General features: G+C 37.2%; 1 protein-coding gene across 1 annotated transcript; it reads left to right on the forward strand.

The window, feature by feature from the left end:
• The first annotated feature begins 11,279 nt into the window (after positions 1–11,279).
• Positions 11,280–12,356, forward strand: LOC127122206 (uncharacterized). The gene has a single exon (XM_051052583.1). It carries the CDS (start codon positions 11,280–11,282, stop codon positions 12,354–12,356), a length of 1,077 nt encoding a protein of 358 aa, XP_050908540.1.
• Positions 12,357–23,191: the final 10,835 nt, after the last annotated feature.

The raw sequence follows: 23,191 nt of genomic DNA on the forward strand, positions 1-23,191 counted from the left end.
AAAGTGAATTAAATGTAAAATAATTTATGTTTGAATAAATTTCTTCCAAAGTGAGTTGAATAATATGCTTCAGTGGAAAAATCATGTTTAAAATAAAAAATTACAAATCCTAACTTCAAGTAGAATAAATTCTAAAAGCATAATCACTTTCACTCGAGAGCATCCAAACATGTCAGAATCAATTCCACATATTCATAATCAATAATGGTTGCTCCAAATATGAAACTAAATATACACTTAGCATGTGTTTGGTATTACGATGAAACAAAATTGATTTTGAATGAGTGCATGTTTAGTTCTTTGGTGAAAAAAATGATTTTAAGTGAGTTGATTCTTATTAAAAGTGAGTGAAATGTAAAGTGATTTATATTCGAATAATTTTATGCAAAATTGATTTGAACAGTAAATTTCATTGTAAAAGTCAGGTTTAAACTCAAAAGCTATAAATTCAATATTCAAGTAAAATCAATTTTGAAGGCATAATCAATTTTATTTTATAAGAATCAAACACCTCAAAATTATTCTAAAATCAATTCTAGACCTCTAGAATTGCTTTTGACATCTTTTAAAATATAAACCAAACATACACTAAATTGATTCAGCAAAATTGATTATAACTAAAAATAAATTTAAGATAAAGTAATTTACATTTGTTTTTTTTTTGTAAAACTAAGTGGACCAGTAAATTTCAATGTAAAAATCTCGTAAAGTAAAATTAATTCTACTTTAGAACAACCAAACATATTGAAATAAATTATACATATTTATAATCAATTTTAAGTGATCCTACCATAAAACCAAATATACATTTGTGATTAGAAAATTGCTTTTTAAACTTAAAATTCATTGGTGTGGACACCATCATTCTCTTTATTTTTGTCTATGGTGGTTATTATTGTTGGGTCATCTCGAGGGAGAATTTTTACATTGGAATCTTTCTTTATGAACAACGCACCTTGTGAGATACATACCATATATTTATCCAAAATCTTAAAATGATAGGTGTGTCAATTCTTTACTTATATATTGAGACTTCCCCTCAAGCATGAGTCTATCAACAATGTTTTTTCTCAAACATAAACTCTTTCATCCACACACTTATAAAGTGAGACTCCCGATCAAGTGTGAGACTATCAATAATGCACACCCCCAAACGGAAGCTCTTTCATCCACATACACTTTGTACCGGCATTGACATTTTTTTTCAATGGGACATGTCTCCTATCCACCATCATACAGGGAGGACTTTCGATACAAGTGATTTGGTCCTTCACTCTAACCAGACTCTAATACCATTGTTGGGTCATCGATTTGGGATAATCATTAGGGAGCATTTTTACATTGGGGTATTTCTTTATGAGCAACACACCTTGTGAGAGACATTGACACCACATATTCATCTAAAATTTTAAGATATTAGGGGTATGAGTCATTTCTCTTATATATCCAACACATTAGAGGTATGAGTCATTTCTCTTATATATCCAATATTTTCTCACAAGTGTGACTCACCCACATCACTAGCCTTGATCCACATCCACACTGAGATCTACTTTTGCTCCCCTGTCGAGCCTAACCATGGCTCTGATACCACTTGTTGAGGAGTTCAGTGAGCGTCTGAAGTGTCAATGAGTCAAATTTTCAGGATCCATGAGACATTGACACTACATATCCACCAAAAATCATAAAGCATTAGGAGTATGAATCATTTATCTTATATATCGAACATTTTCTCTATTTCTAATTAATATGGAACTTAACCCCTCACACTTGAATCTCAATAATAAAATGTTCAATTTCTATTTTTCTAATTAATGTGAGACTTCTCGACACTTGCTTCTCAATACTTCTAACTCACACTTTTTTTACTAATAATTAGCAAGATACCCGTGCGTCCGTACGAGTTAATTTATTTAATACAGTATAAAATATATTTAGCTACACGTGTAAATTTGAAATGGAAAAAGAATTTGGAGAAAAAAAAATTCACATTTAAAAATAAAAAATTTATCTCTTAATTAAAGATAAATTATTGGTGAGAAAAAATTAAAATGAAAGTGAGAAATTGTGAGAAAAAGAAATGTGGAAAAATTTTAAATTTTGAATAAAAAGAAGAAAAAAGAGGAGGAAAAAATTAAAAGTAAAAACTAGAAAATAAATGAGGTGATAAAAAGAGGTAGTTTTAATTCTTTTGGTATTTATTAATTATAAAGATATCTTTTTATTAGTATTTTTTTTATTAAAAAATTTGATGGTAATTTATTTTAATAAATAGATAGCGGATTATGGAGAGGAAAAAACTTACAACCAAATAATTTTATTACTAAAATGAAATTTTCTTTATACACGTTAAAAATATAATTGTAGATGACGTATTGTACTAGTACAATTAATGATTAAGAGAGTAGAATGATACATTGCTTTATTTCTTAACGAATATATTTGAGGTCTTAAACAATTACAAGAGGTCGTAGCCACCACTGACATTGCAGTAGTATTCAGGGGGGTTAAGCATCAATCCTAGTATTAATGAAATAGATTATATGAAAATAGCATCATTGCTGCATTCTCTATTGTACACCCAAAAAAGTAAGTTAAAATATTTGATTAAAAAAAGTTTAAAATTAAAATATATAGCTCAAGGAGTACCACTTGATATATACATCGCATCTAAACTTAGAAAATAATACTATAACATGAAAAATGTTGACATTAAAAACGATGTCGATTTTTATAATAATTATTAGAGTCATAGTGGTTTACAATATTGATTATTTATGCGTAAGTAGTAAGTAATAAAAGGTTAAAAGAAAAGAAAAAAGAATGGCAGCCACCAACCCCTCTCACCTACTACAACCAAAAGTACATCGTGGACTGTCGCATGAACACATGACCTATTGTCTTTGTCTGTATTTCTGCTCCTAACACTACCACTTGCTCAACAAAAAGTCAGCATCATCTCACGCGGTTACTCTCCCCTACCACGTCTTTTAATTTAATAATTTTACTTTTAATTCCACGTTTTAAAATAATCATATTTTTAAATTAAATATTAAAATAATTTATTTTTTAAGTTAATTATCGAAATAATCATATTTCATTACTTATGAGTAAGATGAACTTACGCATTTAATTGTCATTTAAAGGAGGCGTTGTATTCGTTGACGCATGCATGCAGTCATGTATGTGAAGGCGTCACATGCATTGGTACATGCATGTAGTCATGTGTGTGTGCGCATAAGACAATGGTGCATGCATGTAGTCATGTGTGTGTGCGCCTAAGACAATGGTGCATGCATGTGTGTGCTGATCTATAAATACACAACGTTCATCCCATAATTTTTCACACAACTTCTTACATTCCTTCCATTTTTCTTCCATTTTTTTTCAATCTCCTTCAATTTTCTTTTTTTAAATGTTTGAATATTCATATATTCACAAGAGAAATGTTGATTTAATCTTTTCAGCAGTGCGGCCTTCAATAAAGATGCGACTTTGGAATATAGAAACGTTTGAACGTCTTAATAGGACCTTGAACCGTTTGTTAGATGGAGAAATTGCAGAGGATGAAAGGATCGGAAGAATTCAATGGCTTGAGTCCACGTTCAACCAAAATGGAGAAGTTCTTGTATGGGTGGATATTAAGACTGGCGGAGACGTCCACAAGATGATGTATAATATGTTCAAAATTATTTTGATGGTTGTAATCGCATAGTTATGTCGTTGTAATCACATAGTCGTGTCGTTTATGTGTTGTATTTGTTAGTGATGGTATTTTATTTATTGTAGTTTGTTGTGTTGTTGTTTATGTGATGCTTATGTGTTGTATTTTTTGTGATGGTATTTTTTCACAAAGTTATCATATGAAATTAATGTTGTTTTTAATATAAATGAAAAGAGTTACAATTACAATTATCTTGTTGTGCTTGTTCCAACACTGGAACAATTAGTACGATTATGACCGGACTGACGACATAAACTACATAATCTAAATATTTTTTTCGCCGTATCCATTTCGGTTCGAATACGGTGCTGTTTGGGCGGTCCTTTTTCTTTCTTCGCATTATTTCATTGTGCCAGAGAATGTCTCCTTGATATGCATGCTAGTAATCCTCTTTTGCTACCACTGAAAATATAATTTTGTAAACATTGGAAAGACTTATGACTTTGTAAACGTCGGATAGTAAGTAGGATGGATCTCGTCGAACCTTTGAACATGCCGCTATGACATGGGAGCAGGGCATATGAAAGGCTTGGAAATTTCCGCAGTCGCACCAACCTCTATCTAGTTCCACTCGATAGTCTCCCCTCGACATGCCTTCATTGTGATCCATAGACTCAGCAACACTGTATCAACCTTTAGTACGGTTAAACACTATGACCACATGTGTTTTAGCTTTGGTAGCTTCCTTTTTAATGAATTTCATTGAAGCATCACTGAACAACTGCCTAGATTGTAACATTGAACTCTATTTGGAACGTCTAGTCTCAAACAACGCTCATAGCCTGAAATAGCTTGCTTGCACTAAAGCGGTTATAAAGATGGAGACTCGAGACCCACACATTTCACCTTCCTTTCGGTGAATGTACTGTCACACTTGAGGACGTCTACATGTTGTTAGATCTACGTATTGATGGTAAGACCGTAAATGGTAGAGTTAACCAAGATAACTCTATATGCGATGAATTGTTGGGTGCCCCTTTGTGTGAAGACACAGCTACGAGAGAGACTTCTGGTCAACTTAGGGGTCAAAGTATTAATTTAAAATATCTTAAACAATATTATTCAAGTATAACATTAAACGAAGAATCTACCGAGTATGAAAAGATAATTAAAGCTCGGTGTTATATTATGATTCTATTTGGTAATTTTTTATTTCCTAAAAATACTGGTAATACGGTAAATATTATGTATTTGTTGTTGTTATGAAACATAAATAAGGTAAGCACATATAGTTGGGATTCAACTATTTTGTCCCATCTATATAGTTCGTTGTGTAAAAATGCCAAAAGAAAATACTTGTACGTTTTATTCTTGCGCCTATTTGCTACAAGAATGGGGTCGGTCAAGATTGACATCACTCGTCCCGATCAACGAGAAGTCATTCACATTCCCCTATGCAACAAAGTAAGTTTAAAATTTCACCTTCTAATTTATTAGACTTTATACTACAACTAACTATAACTAATATATTTTCAATCTTTTCGATCTAGGTGGTCAGTTAAAGGGATGAACTACAACAGGTGTCCCAAACACGTTATAGTAGTCTATCATAATCTTTTAGAACACATTGGACCAAATGATGTAATACTACTACACAACTCTACATTTGATTTCAAAAAAATTATCCAATTACATATCCTCTAATCATGTCATATTCTTGTACAACTTATCTGGAGGCTGTATCTGAGTCTTGATCATCAGGTTAACCATGATGATGATGCAGTTTGGACAGCAAAAACACCAATTATCCAGTTCACTACTGTGGAGATGCACTAAAGTGACCGTGTAAAACTGCAGTTCAGCATGCAGCAACAAATTCCAGAACCTCAGACGTGTTTGGGAGATTGGCATCAACAAAGAGTCGATGGCCAATGGAATTATTCCGATTGGAGAGACATCACAAAAGAGATGTGTCGTCATTGGAGGAATCGACGACAACACATCTTAAACGAACCAGTCATACATGGTACTAGATCAACTCAACATTATATGGCATGGTTTAGGTCGGTCACAACGCCATAGTTTGTCTCTAGACCAAGGTATTTGATTGATCCACGCTAACGAACTTCGTTATCAAACGCACAACAATAAATCTCCGCCCAAGAACAATGTCAACTCACCCAAACTCAACGACCAACCTCACACCAATACCCTACCATATATATCTAACCACCAAACACCCAACCATGCAACCAATTCATGCCACACACTCAAACTCAAAACCAGGAATCAAACCCTAACCACCAACAACCATACGCAGCCACGACAACAGTCTATAGCCCAGATTATTCATATGATTCAACGTCATGCCATCGTAGTCCCCCACCAATGAACACCCAAATATCTCATCGCCACAACATCCAACCATTGTTTGACTTTAGTACACCATAGGAACCATTGTTTCGTTTCCAAAACGATTCAATGTCCCAATTCGAGAAACCATACCGTCCACAATCCACCCAACTACAATGACCCAACTACGACAACATGGGCATTGAACTCAATTACAGAAGCACCATTGGTGACAACCACCCCCCACCACCCCCACCCCCAAAAAAAAACTATTGGAAAGAAATAATAATGACAAATCTATCAAATACCGCTAGACCTTCCACCAGACCTTCACACCATTCACAATTGCATCATGTCAGTACTCAAAGACCCCAAACACCTCAGAAAATTCGTGGAAGACCTGGAAGACAGACTAACGCACCTGGATATGGAACATATGACGTTTCAATCAGACGGATCATTGATTTTCTTGTCAATTTTATGTATTTTAATTTTATATTATAATATTATTTTTCATTTAAGTATTTAATTTAATTAATTTAAAATTTAAAATTTAAAATTAAAAAAACATGCATAATGCATGCGCCACATGCATTGGCACATACATTGATGTAGTGTATGCATGCGCCAATGCATGTGTCTTCAAGACATGCATGCGTCCATCCCTGTGGCGCCTATGCGCATTTGCAATGCATGCATGCGCCAATGGGTAGGGCGCCTCCTTTGAGTGACAATTAGATGCGTCAGTTCAACTTACGCATAAGTAATTAAAAGTGGTTATTTTGATAATTAATTTAAAAAATAGATTATTTTAATATTTAAATTGAAAAAATATGATTATTTAAAAAAAAGTTCACATCCAAATTACTTTTTTTAATAATAATATTAGTCATTGTTTCTAATAGAATACCATGTATTACTCATTACTCTTTCTTCATTCAATTTTGTTAGTTTTTCTATTCTATAATTAATAAAGATCAATGTTATAAAATTATATATAATTTCTCTTTTCAAACAAAAATAATTGTATTTTTTTAATTTCAGTAGAATGTCCAAAACATTTTATTACGTGTATTGAAGATATTATCCCGGTCTAAATTATATTCATTTTAAAAAATAAACTTGTATTATAAGTTCTTTATAATTTAATGAAATATCAATGTTTTATTACTCTATATTCTTCTCAGTTTTTAAATTTCTCTCTTCAATAAAGAATATATTTGTAAATTATTATTTATATTTTTCATACAAATTAATTATATTAATAAACTGTGTGTCAAGCAATAAAGCTTCGAGTAATTTAGGATAAATAAAGTATTCTCATCATTTTTTTATAATAAATTTTAACTATTAAATTTATTAAATAAATAATATATTTGAACTATATATAAACTAAATACATCAATTATTCAATAAATTTAAAAATAAAAAATGGAAGGAATACTTATTTGTATTTTTACATCATTTCATTTTGATCAATTTCATAAACATTTATTATTCTAAATCATGACACTTCAATTGAAATATGTTGCATTTTTATTTTTAAAATTGACGAATTTTAATTTTTTTGTGAATTGATAAATAAAACTGCAATCAAATTTTATTATTTATTAAAAAACTTTTTTTATACAAATATGCATTAGTTAAGTTATTTCTTAATTTATGAATAATAACTATTGAATATCATTCAATGTATAGTTTACTATATACAATAGAGTGTCTTGCAAGAGCATTAAATTGATTATATATAATAAAAATTAAAAAAAAGTGATTTTTAATTTTCAAATTATAAGTTTTTGAGTTAAATATACGTCATCCCTGAAATGTTAGTGAGTTTCTCTTTACACTTCTGTAAAAAAAAAATTGATTCCTCTATTATAATACGAAGATTCATTGTCTATGACCTCTGGTTTCACTATTTCAACTCAGATTCTCATTTTAATCCGACGTGGAAAATGAGTAGGAAATGACATGGTTTTTTATTTTAATTTTTTTAACTTTAATTTTTATCCTATTTATTTTCCCCCCTATAAAAGCTAGAGTTACTTTGGTAATCGCAAATCAGACAAGGAGACGAAGACGAATCAACTGGACGCCATTGAAGAAGCACGAAGACGACGTCATTGAAGCAGCACAAACTTGTTTATGGACGAAAATGAAAAGGCATCAATGTGCACCGTCGAATACGAAGCACGAAGAACTCAATGTCTGAGGTTAATTTTATCGATCTCTCTTGAAATGTCGGAGTTTGATTTTGTATTGGTTGAAGCACAAGCACATTAAACCTTTATTCAAATACTTTTTACATGACATGCAACATTTCAATGTAATTTTTCACCATGGGATGAATTTATAATGGTCAATAAGAATGATAGCATAACAGAGGTGGTGTGGATACAAAAGTTTCTAGTCGACACATTAACAAATGAACAATGTGTGAAATTCGTAGGTTAGTGAGTAGGTGGGGTTATAAAGAAGGAAGTTATAGGTCGTGGACGAAAATTATTGAAATAGATGAGGATTTATTTAAGATAAGGAAGAACGATGATGCATACGATTTTGCTGCATATGCTTGTGCAACTCAAGTTGATATTGATATTTATCTGAAACACTATGTTACTGACAGAGAACTGAAAGCAAGGGTTCTTAAGTGTGTTAATAGGGTGACATATATGGAAGGATTAGATGATGAGGTGGTTGAAGAGTTTGAAGATAACGAGGATGATAAAGCTACTACTCTTATAGATGGGTTTGATGGAATTGATGTTAATGTACCTATAAATTAGGGGGACATAGTTGCAGGATTGCTAGGTATGCCCAAAAAGAAAATTGGTGATGATGATGGTGAATACTATAGTGGTGAACTGGATAACTCAGATCCAGATGAGAGTGATGATGAAGGCCCAAGTTTGATAGGTTTAGAAAAGAGCAACTCGGTAAGGGCTACAAGTTTAAGTGGGCATGGAATTTAATTCTCTTGTTGATTTTGGAGAGACAATTCGTGAGTGGTCAGTATTAAATGGTAGGGAAATTACCTTTGTAAAAAATAAGAGTTATATGGTAAGGATAGAATGCAAGGCTAAATGTTTTATGCTCTACGGTGGGCCACAAGCATACCTATGTTATAAAGACATTGGTGGATACCCACACATGTACTAGGGTTTTAAATAATAGATATGCAAACTCAAAGTGGAAGGACAAGGCAGTAATGAAGATAATGCAAACTTCTGAAACCGTGAGAATACATGATATTATGCAAGATATGAGACAAAATTTCTCTGTGGGGATTAGTGTTGCTAGAGCATGGAAGGAAAAGTTGATTGCAAAGAAAATTAATGAAGGGGATGCTTATAAGAAATATGCAAATCTATGAAGGTATGTTACTGAGTTAACAAGGGTTAATTATAGGAATACTGTAAAGATCAATGGTGAAAGACCATTGCCATCGATACAACCAAGGTTTGGATCATTCTACTTTTGTTTTGATGGTTATAAGAAGGGTTTCATAAATGGATGCAGACCATTTTTTTGGAGTTGATGGTTGCAATCTGAAGACAAAATATGGTAGACAACTTCTTATTTTGTGGGTAGGGACCCCAACGATCAATATTTCCCATTGGCTTTTGGTGTTGTTGAAATTAAAATAAAGGAAAGTTTGAGGCAGTTTCCACAGTTGTTAATTGAAGACATTGGACAAGATAGAATATATGTATTCATTCAGATCAACAAATAGTATGTAGTTAAGATCATGTTTTTAATTCATTTCATCCATTATAACTGTTGCTAACCTAATGTATATATTGAATTTGTTTCAGGGATTAATGATTTTTTTTAAGAAATGTTTGAAAGAATTGAGCATAGGTTATTTCACAGACATTTGTATGAAGATTTAAAAAAAAGGTTTAGAGATGAAACCCTTATAAGATATTTGATTATAGGAGTTGCTAAGTCTACTTACTATCAAGGTTGGATCCAAAAGATGAATGAACTGAAGAAAGTGGATGTCGAAGATGAATGAACTAAAGGATTTATCATTGTTGCCATTTATCTTCGTTTCTACAACATTCTCTTTACTTTATGTTTTTCGTCTCTTTCTTGAGTATTTTCACGAATTACTATTATTATAAACATTGTCGAAGTGTTTATGTTCATTAGAATTCACTTTAACAAATAATTAGCACATGTCCTAGGATCAATCTGATCAATCCTGTAAGTAACCAAATTTAGTAATTTGGAAGATCAACGGTTGTTTACCAATTTTCACGGTAAAAAAATTGACACGCCCAATGGGACAGTCCTAACGATTTTAAAAAGTGAAATTTTCCTCATTTTTTTAGTTTTGGTTGTTCAGTCATCTTCTCCTTTTAAAAGAATTTGTTGTATGGTTATTGAGAAGTGGTAAAGTAGCCACAACCAACGAACACAGACCAAGGAGAAGATCCATTATAAGAATGGCGAATTTAAATGCGCAAAATAACCAAAATTCACCAACCAACAATGTACCACCCTCTTCTTCTTCGATAGGGGCGAACACGACCACAATGCATGTGTCGAAACCGGTACCATCTATGGCAAGTTCGATGCCTACGCATTCAATTTCCCATACGGAACCTATTTTGACTTACATTGGGCCTAGGGGGGCTCCTAAGACCCCCCGCCGATTGGGAATGTTATAAACAGGCCTTCAATACCCCCTGGTTTCTCTATACCCTTTAGTGGTCGAGAACAGCCATATGGAATGCCAACTTCAGTGATGACAGGTTTACATAATGCTGCTTCGACATTTTCAGAACTTGTGGTTAACATAACCTCCCTATTACAAGGTTCAGGATCTGAGGTTAACATGGGTCGAAATAACCAATCTTTAGGCTTGGGATACCAAACACAAATACCCAACCTTACCAATAATTCTGCAGCAGTGTGGAGACAACAGATGGACGAAAGCAACCATGATATGGTCCAAATACTTACCCAAACATTGACCACCATATTGAATCCTTTGATTCAAAATATGGCACAATCGAATCAACAGATGACAACGCAGATGGCGCGAATGTTTGACTTTTTATGTGTACCACAGCCTCATCGACACCCTCTGCGGGATTGGATAAGGGAAAACTAGGGGGTAACCTTCGAAGAAGACCCTACTATTAACCAAATTCCACAAAATCAACCTCCATCAGAGATGGTAAATCAGGGAGTATGAGTTGAACCCCCTAGGGCTGAACCATAAATCCCCAGGGAGAGAGAGCCAATGATAGTAATGGTAAATAGAAACCAAATTGCTGATAATGTCATGCAGCAGATTCGACATGATGATATGCCAGTAGATAACAATTTGGCAACCATGGTTGAAAGGATTATGGTTCGAAATGGGGTACACTTTGGCCTTCAAAGGCAAAATTATACATCACCTTTGTCGGAATATATCCTACAGACAGAAACACCCCTCAGAACAAAAATCCACAAATTCACTAAGTTTTATGGGGATACTACTGAATCCACTATCGAACATGTGGCTAGATATTTAATAGAGGCGGGAGACATTTCGAAGAACCAAAACCTTAAGATGAAATATTTCCCAAGTTCTCTCACAAAGAATTCCTTCACCTGGTTTACCATCTTGCCACAAAATTCGATTCATACTTGGAATCAGTTAGAAAGAATGTTCCATGAGCAGTTTTACATGGGACAAACAAAGATAAGTCTGAAGGAATTGACCAGTATTAAACGAAAGTTCACTGAGCTAATTGATGATTATATAAATAGACTTCGATTACTCAAAGCTAGGTATTTTACACATGTACCAGAGCATGAATTGGTCGAAATGGCCGTTGGGGGCCTTGACTATTCTATCAAGAAAAAGTTAGACACCCAGTATTTGAGAGGTATGGCCCAACTGGTTGATAGGGTTGGACAGTTAGAACGCTTGAAGGAACAAAAGGCTAGAGCAAATAAGAATAAAAGAGTAGCCTACGTCGAATTCAGTAATGATGACGAAGGGTCCTATAATGGGCCTTTAGACTTCGAGGAAAATGAAATCGACCTTGCTGAGTTGAAACAAAGACCATCTTATGCTTGTAAGGTCTTGGCCCTGTCGAATGGAAAAAACCCTATTGAACCAGAAAAGAATGATAAATTTCCTAAGAAAACTTACACTTTCGACGTTACAAAATGTGATGAAATCTTCAATTTATTAGTTAAGGATGGTCAAATGTTAGTGCCTCCTGGTGCTAAAGTGTCTCCTTTAGAACAAAGAAAGAAAATAAGGTTTTGCAAGTACCATAATTTTTCGGGTCATAAAACATATCAATGTTTTCTTTTCAGGGATCTTGTTTAGAATGCTATCCAAGAAGGGAGACTCAAGTTTAGAGATAAACCTAGGAGCCAGATGAAGATCGACTCCAATCCTCTGCAAATGGTTGATGCCCATTATACAGAACCAAAGGAAGTAAACATGGTTGAAGTCACTGATGATTTTGACATGACCGGAGTTACTGAGGACTTCGTCAACGAACCTGTCAAGGTTAGGGTCTCTGAGCACCTTGATCAGGGATTCTTCAAGAACTTCGTTCAGGAAACTGTTGGAAATGCTACCAATGGAAACACTGGTGGTTTCAACACCAGAATCACTGAAGATTCCAACCTGATGATAGTAACCAAAGAAACTGTTGATGGTTTCGTGCAAATAGATAAGGCTATTGAGGGCCTTCAATTGAAATTCTAGAATCTGGACATCATTGAAGATGTCGACATGGAGGTTAATATGGTCGAAATTTCCCAAGAAACCTCCATGGAAGTTGACAACGAGTGTCGACAAGAAGAGTACAATAAAGTAGCCTTCCCCACAGAGGAAGAAACTATGACTGATTTCCTCCGGAGGTGCCATAAGAAATAATCATAGGTTATGTTGTGCCCCCGATGCAGCACCGTGTTCGACAAGAAAGCGGCCCAAAACCTCGAGGGAGTAAGGAGGGTTAAAAACCAAGGGTGTCAAAGAGCCCCTAAAGATCAACAAGCTTTCCATCCCATAAGGCTTTTGACCCAAGTAGGTATTATGAACCAAGGAGACCTATGGTGAAGCTTGATTAAACAAAACAAAGGGGTCCTGCTGCCAAACCCATATACTTCAAACCCAATGTTGAGGCTTCAAATGGAAAATAGGTGAAGCCAGTCGATGGCAGAAAACACGGTGGGGGATGACGACTTTGGAAACTACAAAGGAAAAATCCCATGACTAGGTCCTAGTGGAGAAGGGAACAGAGAAGGAGGAAAGCACAGAGGGAGGATGGGGAAAAGGAAAAAGCTGAATCCAACACCAATGTGCCTGCAAGAAAGAAGGAGGACTTAAGCCTTGACAAAGGAAAGTTTAATACTCCAGTAGAGGCGGGCAAAGAGAAATATGATTGAATGGATGTAGAAGACAATATGTTGACGGATGACTTCGACTCTGGGTCAGAAGCCTCATTGGATATCTTAGTTGGTGTGGTATCAGTGATGCCCAGGGAGTTCGACCAAATAACAGAGGTCGAAGACAATGACAGCAATACAGAAAGAGAAATGGTTGCTCATAAGCCAATATGTTATTATATGATGAACAATGGTTACGTGGAGGAGAAAAATGCCTTCTTTGAGAGACCCGATGAGGCTATGAAGAGTCATCTTAAGCCTCTCTTTATTACTGGGAAGATCGAATATGTCCCAATTAATAAAATCTTAGTGGATTGCGGTGCAACAGTGAATTTGATGTCGCATTATATGCTGAGAAAAATTGGCAAATACGATACAAATGTCAAACCCCATAACATGGTGCTTTCCAATTATGAAGGCAGGGTGGGTTCTACTCTTGGTGTAATCCAAGTTGAGTTAACTGTAGGAACTGTCACCAGATCAACAATGTTTATGATTGTGGAGACAAAGGTCAACTATAAATGTTTACTTGGAAGATAATGGATACATGGGGTTGGAGTTGTGCCATCTTTCATGCACCAGCGAATCCTCATATGGCGTCCAGACAGTATTGTGGAGAACATAGAAGAAGACCAAGGTTACTTCAAGACTCCTATAAACCATGTCGACAGGCGCCAGTTTGACAAACATCTGGCCAATATCTCTTCGTGTGATCCATCCAATTTTGCATTTACTCCAAACGATAATGCCTACTGTTCCCTATATTTACACCCCAACTATGGCTTTCACTGGGATAGAGAGGTGGTGGGCGAAGACGACTTTGGATATCTAGGAGCGTCAGGAGTCGACCCCACGGGCTGGGGAAGTGAATTCAGTACTGATGACTGAGTTCGAAGCTCTAAAAAGGATTTCGGCTTACATAGCTGAAAAAAAACAACAATCAGCCTTTGAGGCTGAAGTTAAAAACATGGTTGTCGAATCCAACAAGGAGTTCCATCAAATAGATCATGGAAAGGACTTCGATCCAGATCCACATGATAAGGTTCAGGATGAAGATCAAGGCCAAAGGCTTGACACCATCTATGATGAATAACCTTTGGGATTCGAGAAGGATCCGCTGGTGTCGCATCGCGCGAAAAACCGGCGGGAAAAGAAAGAAACAACAGAGCCGCCACCGTGCGTTATTTATCCCAAAAGAGGGAAAGGAAACGCTCAGAGTAAACCTAGGAAAGAACATGGTCTCGCGACCAAAGAGTATGGGTTCGGGAGTCGGTTATGCGAAGGGAAGGTGTTAGGCACCCTACGCATCCGTAGTACTCTACGGGATCCACGCACAATAGAAAGGAAAATTGGTTGCTAAACACTGCTCAAACACACGCACACTGGCTGAAAGAAACGCAAGAGACTGACTGAAACTGACTCGGCAGGATGTCGCATCCTGGGCCTACTTAGTCTATCAGGCATAGACATCAGAGTCGAAGTAGTTCGGAACGGGGAAACGACACATGCTCGCTAGGATGTCGCATCCTATGCATACGTATCTTCTCGGACGAGAGAAGAATCAGAGCATTCGTAGCTCGGCTGACACGCACACAAACAAACAAGACACACACAGGCAAACGTGGAGCCCGAATGCCAATCACTGGACTTACATCAGCATCCGAACCTAAGCACACGCACACTGGAACCCAAATGCCACTCGATGGACTTACATCAGCTTCCAAGCACACAACAACACAACAAGTTAATAGGGAGTCGGGGACTCGGGCCTATAACTGTCAAACAAAACACACAAAAAGAAAAGAAAGGCGCCCGGAGAGATCAGCTCAATCTCCTGCCTACATACTTCATCTGGCATGAAGATCAGGGCGATGTAGTTCCCCTACGCAGGGACAAAAGGATCTAGCCTAACCAGATAACAGAGGGAGACACAACACTAGGGAGACTACGACTCGAGCCTAGATGTTGTCATGCAAAATCAACCCTAAGTTAAGGTTTCTAGCTAAATGGCACAAGGGCCAACCTATCCTAGACACGGCTTGCACAGGAAGCAAGGGTCTCGATTGCAACTAGGGCAAGAGAAAGGGGAGGTCTCAATCGCAACGAGGGCGAGAGAAAAGAAGAGATCTCAATCACACAGGGGTGAGAGAAAAGAGTTAGTGTTAGTTGTTAGTCAAACTCGGCAAGACATCGCGTCTCGTGCCTACGTATCTCATCTGAACGTGAGAATCAGAGTTGCCGTAGTTCGGCAGAACAGCTCTAAACATGGCTCACACAAGGGTTAAGCCACACAGACTTGACTTGCACAGGAAGCAAGTCAAGCACAACCTACCTTGCACAAGGGCAAGTCTAAGCTAAACCTAAGGAGGCAAAGCAAACAGGCAATCACAATCACAAGAAGCATAAAATAAACACACCAACAAGGGGGCTCAAACATCAAAGGTTAGGCACTAGGGCCAACTGGAATGGGGTAAGTGTGCTCTTAACCTTGCCATTGAGAGGCTAAGGTGAAGCAGATGAAAGGAGATGAGGGGTGTGCCTCATTGCTTCTATCCCTGGCCAGAGAGAGCATTTGACAAGAATGTGTGGGTTCAGAAAGCGGGAACCCTTCTACACATTTAAACTGACTCAACTGTGCAATTACACAAGATCTTGGGTTTTTATCTGAAGTGCATCAACACAGTGGTGTGAGCAAGACAGAAGACACACTGAATAGTGGGGGATAGATTGCATATCCCTACCTTCCACCAATTGCCTCTTCACTTAGGAGGTCTTTGACTCTGTACAGGGACAAAGTAAACATACACAGGCATTGCCTCTTAAGGAGGACTTCAGACAGTTTGCCCGGCCAAAATAACAAACCGGGACTCCAGATTACATGAAGAAGAAATGTTTATACCTCAAAGCAAATGCTAAATAGCAAAGCAAGCAAGTTCAGAGAACTTAAGCAACTAAAGTACCTGAAAAAGTCAAAACAATCAGCAAACAGTTCAAAAGTTTAAATCAAAAAGAAATGGCAAACAGTCAACACAGGGGATCAACTGAGCAAAGCATAAGACTCAGGCACATGGGTCAAGCCTACAAAACAAAAGGTTAGCACAATATAGACAAACAAAAATCAATCATATTGGTATGATCTTGGAAGCACTATGCTCAACCTGAAACAGATGAACTCAACATAAGTCCAAAGGACCACTAGGGCTAGCCTAGGGTCAAGCATGAAAGGAAAAGTCAAGGCAGCAAGGAAAAGTCAACCCAAAATCAAAGTCAACCAATTAGAAAGCAATCACAATTGGGCCCACATTCAAATCATGCATTAATATCATTTCATGAACATCTGAAGTCAAAACATGGCAATGGGAAGCACACAAAAGTCAACAGAATGACTTGCATTAAAAGTCAACTCAAGCAATCTCGAAAATCCTCAAATAAATCATACTCAATCCTAACATCTAACATGGTATACATGCAAAATTTCATGGCATTTGGATGAGAGGAAGGCAGTCAATTAAAATCATGAAGTCAACACAATTTCAAGTAAGCATAATGAAAGTCAACAAGCATGGGTCAACTTCAAAAAATCATATCAAATTGAAAACAGATGAGAAATGAATGAGATTAACACCAATGCAAAGCTTGAGATGTCTAGTTATCACATATGAAATTTCATGGTCATACAATATGATGTGAGAATTTCCCAAAAGATTTGGCAACATGTAGCACAAAAAGTCAACCATGGGCTAGGCAGGGAAGAAAAATCACAATCAAATGGAAAATTGCACAATAAATTCCAAGAAAAATCATACATGAATTAGACATATGAAGGATCATTCATGCAAAATTTGGGGTCAATTGGATGCAAGGAAGCATGTGAACAAAATTAGGGACAATGCATGATCATGGTATAGCAACAAATGTAACACATGACTTCAAAAAATCATAAATAGCAAACCACAAATGGGAAATCCACAAACTCTATATGGAAACAAAGGTCAACATGTCTAGTTTCATCACAAAAAATTTCAAAGGCAATGGATATGTCAAGAGTATTTCACAATTGAAATGGTAAGATGTGTCATTTATGCACACATGTTGGGAAAATAATTACCATAAAAAATCCAACCACTGAAAAATTCATTAAAAATCACAATTAAAAACTAGACTCAATCATGAACATGAGGAAAAAATTTCACAATTTTTGGATGAAAATTGAGTGAGAAATTAATTATGGAAGATGAGGAAATAATTGAGCAAAGTATGAAACACATAGCATGGGATGGAGTCAAACATGGTCAACGGAATGGCATAAATGTAATTTTGCATGCCACTAATTGAAACGGCATCGCTTTGGTTTACACAACGAAATGTTGTGATTGGTTCTCAGATCAATGGTACAGTGTCATGCGCATGGAATCAACAACAACAACCAAATTAACTTCAAACATTCTGGGAATTGTTTCATGCAGCTAGGGTTTTAGAAAGCAACAACATTCATCATCCATGTTCATCAATTAAATCATCAACACATGAACAAACAACATCAACCAATACTCGTGGCCATGAAATATCACTATTAAGCAGTTTTAATCAACAGTCAAACACACATAAACATAGGAAATTCTGGGCAGGGTATAGTTTCAAACAACAGCAGCATACATCCATGTTTCACCATCTTCATGTTCAACCATTATAAACAGAATCATCAATAATCAAGCATGATAATGAACATTCATCATTAAGCAAACCTAGCTAACAACAAAACAACATGACTATGGAAGTTTTCAGGACAGAGTGCTAGGGTTCGAATATAACAGTGTTCATCATCTTCCAAAAAAATCAACATGGACAAAAGTGCCCGATAGTTAACAATATGTATATCAAAAGCTTCAGCTAGCCAAACACAAACACAATCCAACATCTACACTCATTAATTCAAGCACATAACAGAGAAATCCACACAAACAAGTTTGAGCATAGAACTTCAAAACCATATTTCTCTCAACACAGTGGATCATTTTGGATGATTTAAAGTTCATTTGCACCAGCAAGTCAAGGGCTACACATGGCATAGCATGGATAAGAGAAAATAGAGGGTCGAAAAACTTACTTGGTTTGAAGAATTCAATGGAACAGTGGTCATTGGATGGTTTGAAGCTGAAACAGAAGGAGATGGTGCTAGGTAATGAAAGTTCCTCGAGTTTGTTTGGCTCAATCTTGCTCGGAAACAACCAAATCGTGATATGCCATTGTTGGTGGTTGGTGAAAACAGAACGAGGAAACGCAGTTACAGTAAGGCTTCGAGGCTGCAAACAACTTCCAAATGGTGCTTGGATGATGAAAGAATGAATGTTACTCAAGGGTCTTTGAAGTTTGTGCAGAAATTCACCCAAGTGCAAAAATGCAAGATGAGAGGAAAATGGATGTTTTGGTCTGTGGCTGCTGTCGATTAGGGTTGGAATTGGCAGAAGAAGGACTTTATATGTGCTGTTTAAACTTGCTTAATCAAAAGCTAAACTGATTTTGTCTTTTGAGCACCAATTGCAAATTTGCTAATCCTTGCATAAGTGGAAATGGAGGGTATGCCTTGCACGATTTGGGCCTTGGCCAGCTGCAGAATGAATGTCCAATTTGCTGTTTTATGATTTGCACATGACTTGCTAGCTTGCCTTGCATTTGTGAAGCTATTTGCACCAATTGTCAATTATGCATTTTTGGTCCAAAATGTGGTATGGAGATGGCATGAACATGAAATGATGCTTGGAACATGTCACAAATATGGTATAAAGTGGATCCCAATTGGTCAATTGTGCAAAAAGTCCATAAGTCAAAAAGTCAACCTTGGGTCAAACTTTGATTTTTAATGAAAAGGTCAAAAAATGCCATTTTGATTGGCAAGGTTTTAGGTCATGAAGTTTATATTTTTGGAAAGAGGGTGAAAAATGTGGTTTGTAGGAAAAAACCCCACCAAATTTGGCCCTATGGTTTGAGAGATATGCCCCTTTGAAGTTCAAGATTTTGTGAAAATGATTTGATCATATCTTGACAACCATACATGGGATTTGAGAGTTCTTGGACTTTTTGAAAATGGGAGAACAAGATCTTCAACTTTCATGTTGGGCAAAAGTTCATTTGGAGCTTGTATCATGATGCAAGTTGAGGATCAAGAAGTTTCTATTTTTGGCAGTTGAAATTACAGGTCCAGTTTCTATTTTGGGAATTTTTCTGATTTGCTTCAAATTCTTCCATGATGTTGATTGCCATGACATATGAGGCCTATTAGGACATGAATAAGCTCCTTCAAACCATTTCCATCCATCAGAACCAAAGAATCAACCATAGTTGACCAACTTTGACTTTCTAGGGTTTTGGACTGTCTATGCACTGACTGATGAATTCCAAACCCTAATTCCTTGAGACCTTGACTTCAAATGATGTCCCAAGACATATGAACTCTTGATTATTGATCATGGTTCCCAAATTCCACAAGAATGGCCACCATCCATTGCTTTGACTGACTGTTGACTTTTTAGGGTTTTTGCCTGGCTGTGCATTGACTGATGACCTCTGAGCCTTCAACCCTTGACTTGAACACTTGAAATGAACCTCCAAGTCATGTGAACTTGTTGGACAAACCCTAGAGCTTTGATTCCTTGAGAAACACCCTTGCTTGATTGGTGGACTGATCTCCTGATCAGTTTGACCTAATTCTTGCTTGCTTGCTCTTGAGGCAACTGAGGACAATGCAAATGTTATGCAATGGATCATGATATGCTATGACCTAATATGAGATGATATGTATAATGATAGGTGCAAATTTGAGGTGCTACAGCTGCCCCTATTCAATCAGCTGGGAACCCGAACGGATGATAGCGATGGCTGTCAGACTTTCAGGGTAAACAGGGATTGAATACCAAAGAACCGTAGAAATTTGCACCGACTGGATATGCTACAATGAAACCCACGTCATTTACTGATGACAAACTGCACGACAGCTTCAGAAAAGCGAAAACCATTTACCGATGGTTAAAGAACTGGAACTTTGATATTTACCGATATCAACTTCAGCACGACCGTTTACCGATGGCGGCTGGGGAAAACAAACTTCTGACAAACAAAACCATTTACCGATGGTTAGAACTGGGACCTTGATATTTACCGATATCAACTTCAGCACGACCGTTTACCGATGGCGGCTGGGGAAAACAAACTTTTGAAAAGTGATACCATTTACCGATGGTTAAAACTTGATATTTACCGATATCAACTTCAGCCAGACCATTTACCGATGGCTGCTGGGAAATAATTTGATGTAGAAAGGAAGCAAGACCATTTACCGATGGTGGCTTCAAAGAAACTTGACATTTACCGATGTCAACATAGCAAGACCATTTACCGATGGCTGCTGCAACTGGGAATTCGACATTTACCGATATCGAAGAAAACTGGGCCATTTACCGATGGCATCTCCGCTTGGGGAGGAACAAAATCTTTGTAGTGATACCAGACAAGACATTTACCGACGACCTCTGGGGATTCTGATTTTATTAACCAGAGAATAAAGAATGACCAGACATTTACCGATGACTGGGATGAGACACGATGTTTACCGACATCGAAAGATGATGTTTACCGACATCAAAAAGAATGACCAGACATTTACCGATGACTGGGTGAGACATTTATTGGTGAGAGACAAACAAAAATTTGCAACTGAAAACCGGGTAGGACATTTACAGATGACTCTACTGGGGATTTCTGTTGGGGATTATCAGACATTTACCGATGACTGAAGGACGGACTCGATGTTTACCGACACCGAAGCAATGGTGTTTACCGACACCAAAAATGACCAGACATTTACTGATGACTGGGTGGGACTCAATGTTTACCGACACCGAAAGTATGGTGTTTACCGACACCGAAACAATGAGAAAACACACGCGGGTGCTGACGTGACACTTACTGGTATCACAAGAATAATATCTCGGATATGTTGAAACAAGGTTGACCACCTGCTGGGGGATCTCACTGGGGAGAAACAAATTTCTGTCACCATCGGGTGAGGAAATAAACCTCTGTGGGGAATAAACAATTCTGAATGCTGTCGAAGCAACTGTAGCAGACTTGGTGCTGATGTTGAATTGGATGATCCGCCTCTGCCGGGGATACAGTCTAATGCGGTTTCGAACACATGAATGCATATGTTTGAATTTTTCATGGCGTAATGCTCCATATGGAATGGAAATGCTACGCAGTTTTGAGGATGCAATGATTTACTTCATGCAATGCAAAATGATGAGAACTCTGCGGGGAGAAATACACAGGTCGACTGTGCTGAGGAATCTTCAGGATAAATCCACTGGGGGGAACAACAAGACAACTGCTGGGGAACCAACAACACAAATCCACTAGAGGAGGACAAAGCAATTTGCTGGGGAGTAAGAAAGCAACTCTGTTAGGGAGAAATGAATCAACTCTGCTAGGGAGAAATGAATCAACTCTGCTGAGGAAATAACTATTCTGCTGGGGGAAGGTAAACCAAGGAACTCTCTGGGGATAAGGCTCAGACAATCCTCAGATATGATGAACTCTTCTTCGGGAAATATCTGTTACTCTGCCGGGGACGACCCATACCATACCAGCAGAAACAACTCAGCTGGGGATGCAGATATCGACCTGCTACGGACACCTGTCCAATCCTCTGCTGGAGAAATAATTGCTTCGCTGGGGAAGGCTTAAACAAACCATAGCTAGGAGAATAACCTTGTCTGGGGAAAAGCACTGCTGGTGAATGCTCACAGGTGACGACCCTACTGGGGAAAATATTCACAAGTGACGACCTGCAAATCGGAACAACAAATGCCCCAGGGAGTACATGGACAAGATACGCTCAAGTGTCCTCAACATTCAAAATGATTTTCAAATGTTTTAATCTTTCTGCATGTCATTGTGTAGCCTTCATATTTTGTATGCAATGTTTATCAAAAATTCGGACGTTTTTGCAAACAAAACAGTAAAAGTAAAAACAAGAGAGCAATTTATCTGAATAACGACTTTTATTGATTGAAAGTGTGCCTGAAGAGGCAAATACATTGGGAAGCAATTCCTAGAAAGAGGTAATTGCGCACAGAAGGAAAATAAACTATCCTAATGGCAATGTGAACACGGCATCCACTGTTTCCCAACTCTGTTATAACTCATAGATCATCAGTTTCCTCCCAATTCCTTGCTTTCTGAGAAGACTGACTGGACCGATCACATCTTTCGAGATGGCAGCTGACGAAGCATGACGAAGTACAGATAACTCAGACTGTAGTCTTCGCTTTAATCCCTCTTTTGGCTGGACCGCCCTTTCGGGTTTTCAATCCACCGGGATACCCATTTTTGCCTAAGCCGCCCTTGCGGGTTTTCGACTTACCGGGTGTACAATTTTTCCATTTTTATCCCTAACTTTTGCCCGAACCTTTCTTTCTGTTTTGTGGTTCGCCGGGATGCCCATTTTTGCCTGGACTCTTTTGTTCTTTTTGTCCAGCGGGTCAATTTACGCGAAGTATTTTTTGACTACATCTGAGTTGACAGGGGAAGGAAAGTCTTCACCATCCATAGTTGTAAGCATCAAGGCTCCACCGGAGAAAACCTTCTTCACAACATATGGACCTTCGTAATTAGGAGTCCACTTGCCCCTGTTATCTGTACCGGGAGGAAGGATCCTCTTCAAAACCAGATCGCCAGTTTGAAATGTCCGAGGACGCACTTTCTGATCAA

The sequence above is a fragment of the Lathyrus oleraceus genome, chromosome 2 (assembly GCF_024323335.1).
Source record: "Lathyrus oleraceus cultivar Zhongwan6 chromosome 2, CAAS_Psat_ZW6_1.0, whole genome shotgun sequence".
Taxonomy (NCBI): Eukaryota; Viridiplantae; Streptophyta; class Magnoliopsida; order Fabales; family Fabaceae; genus Lathyrus; species Lathyrus oleraceus.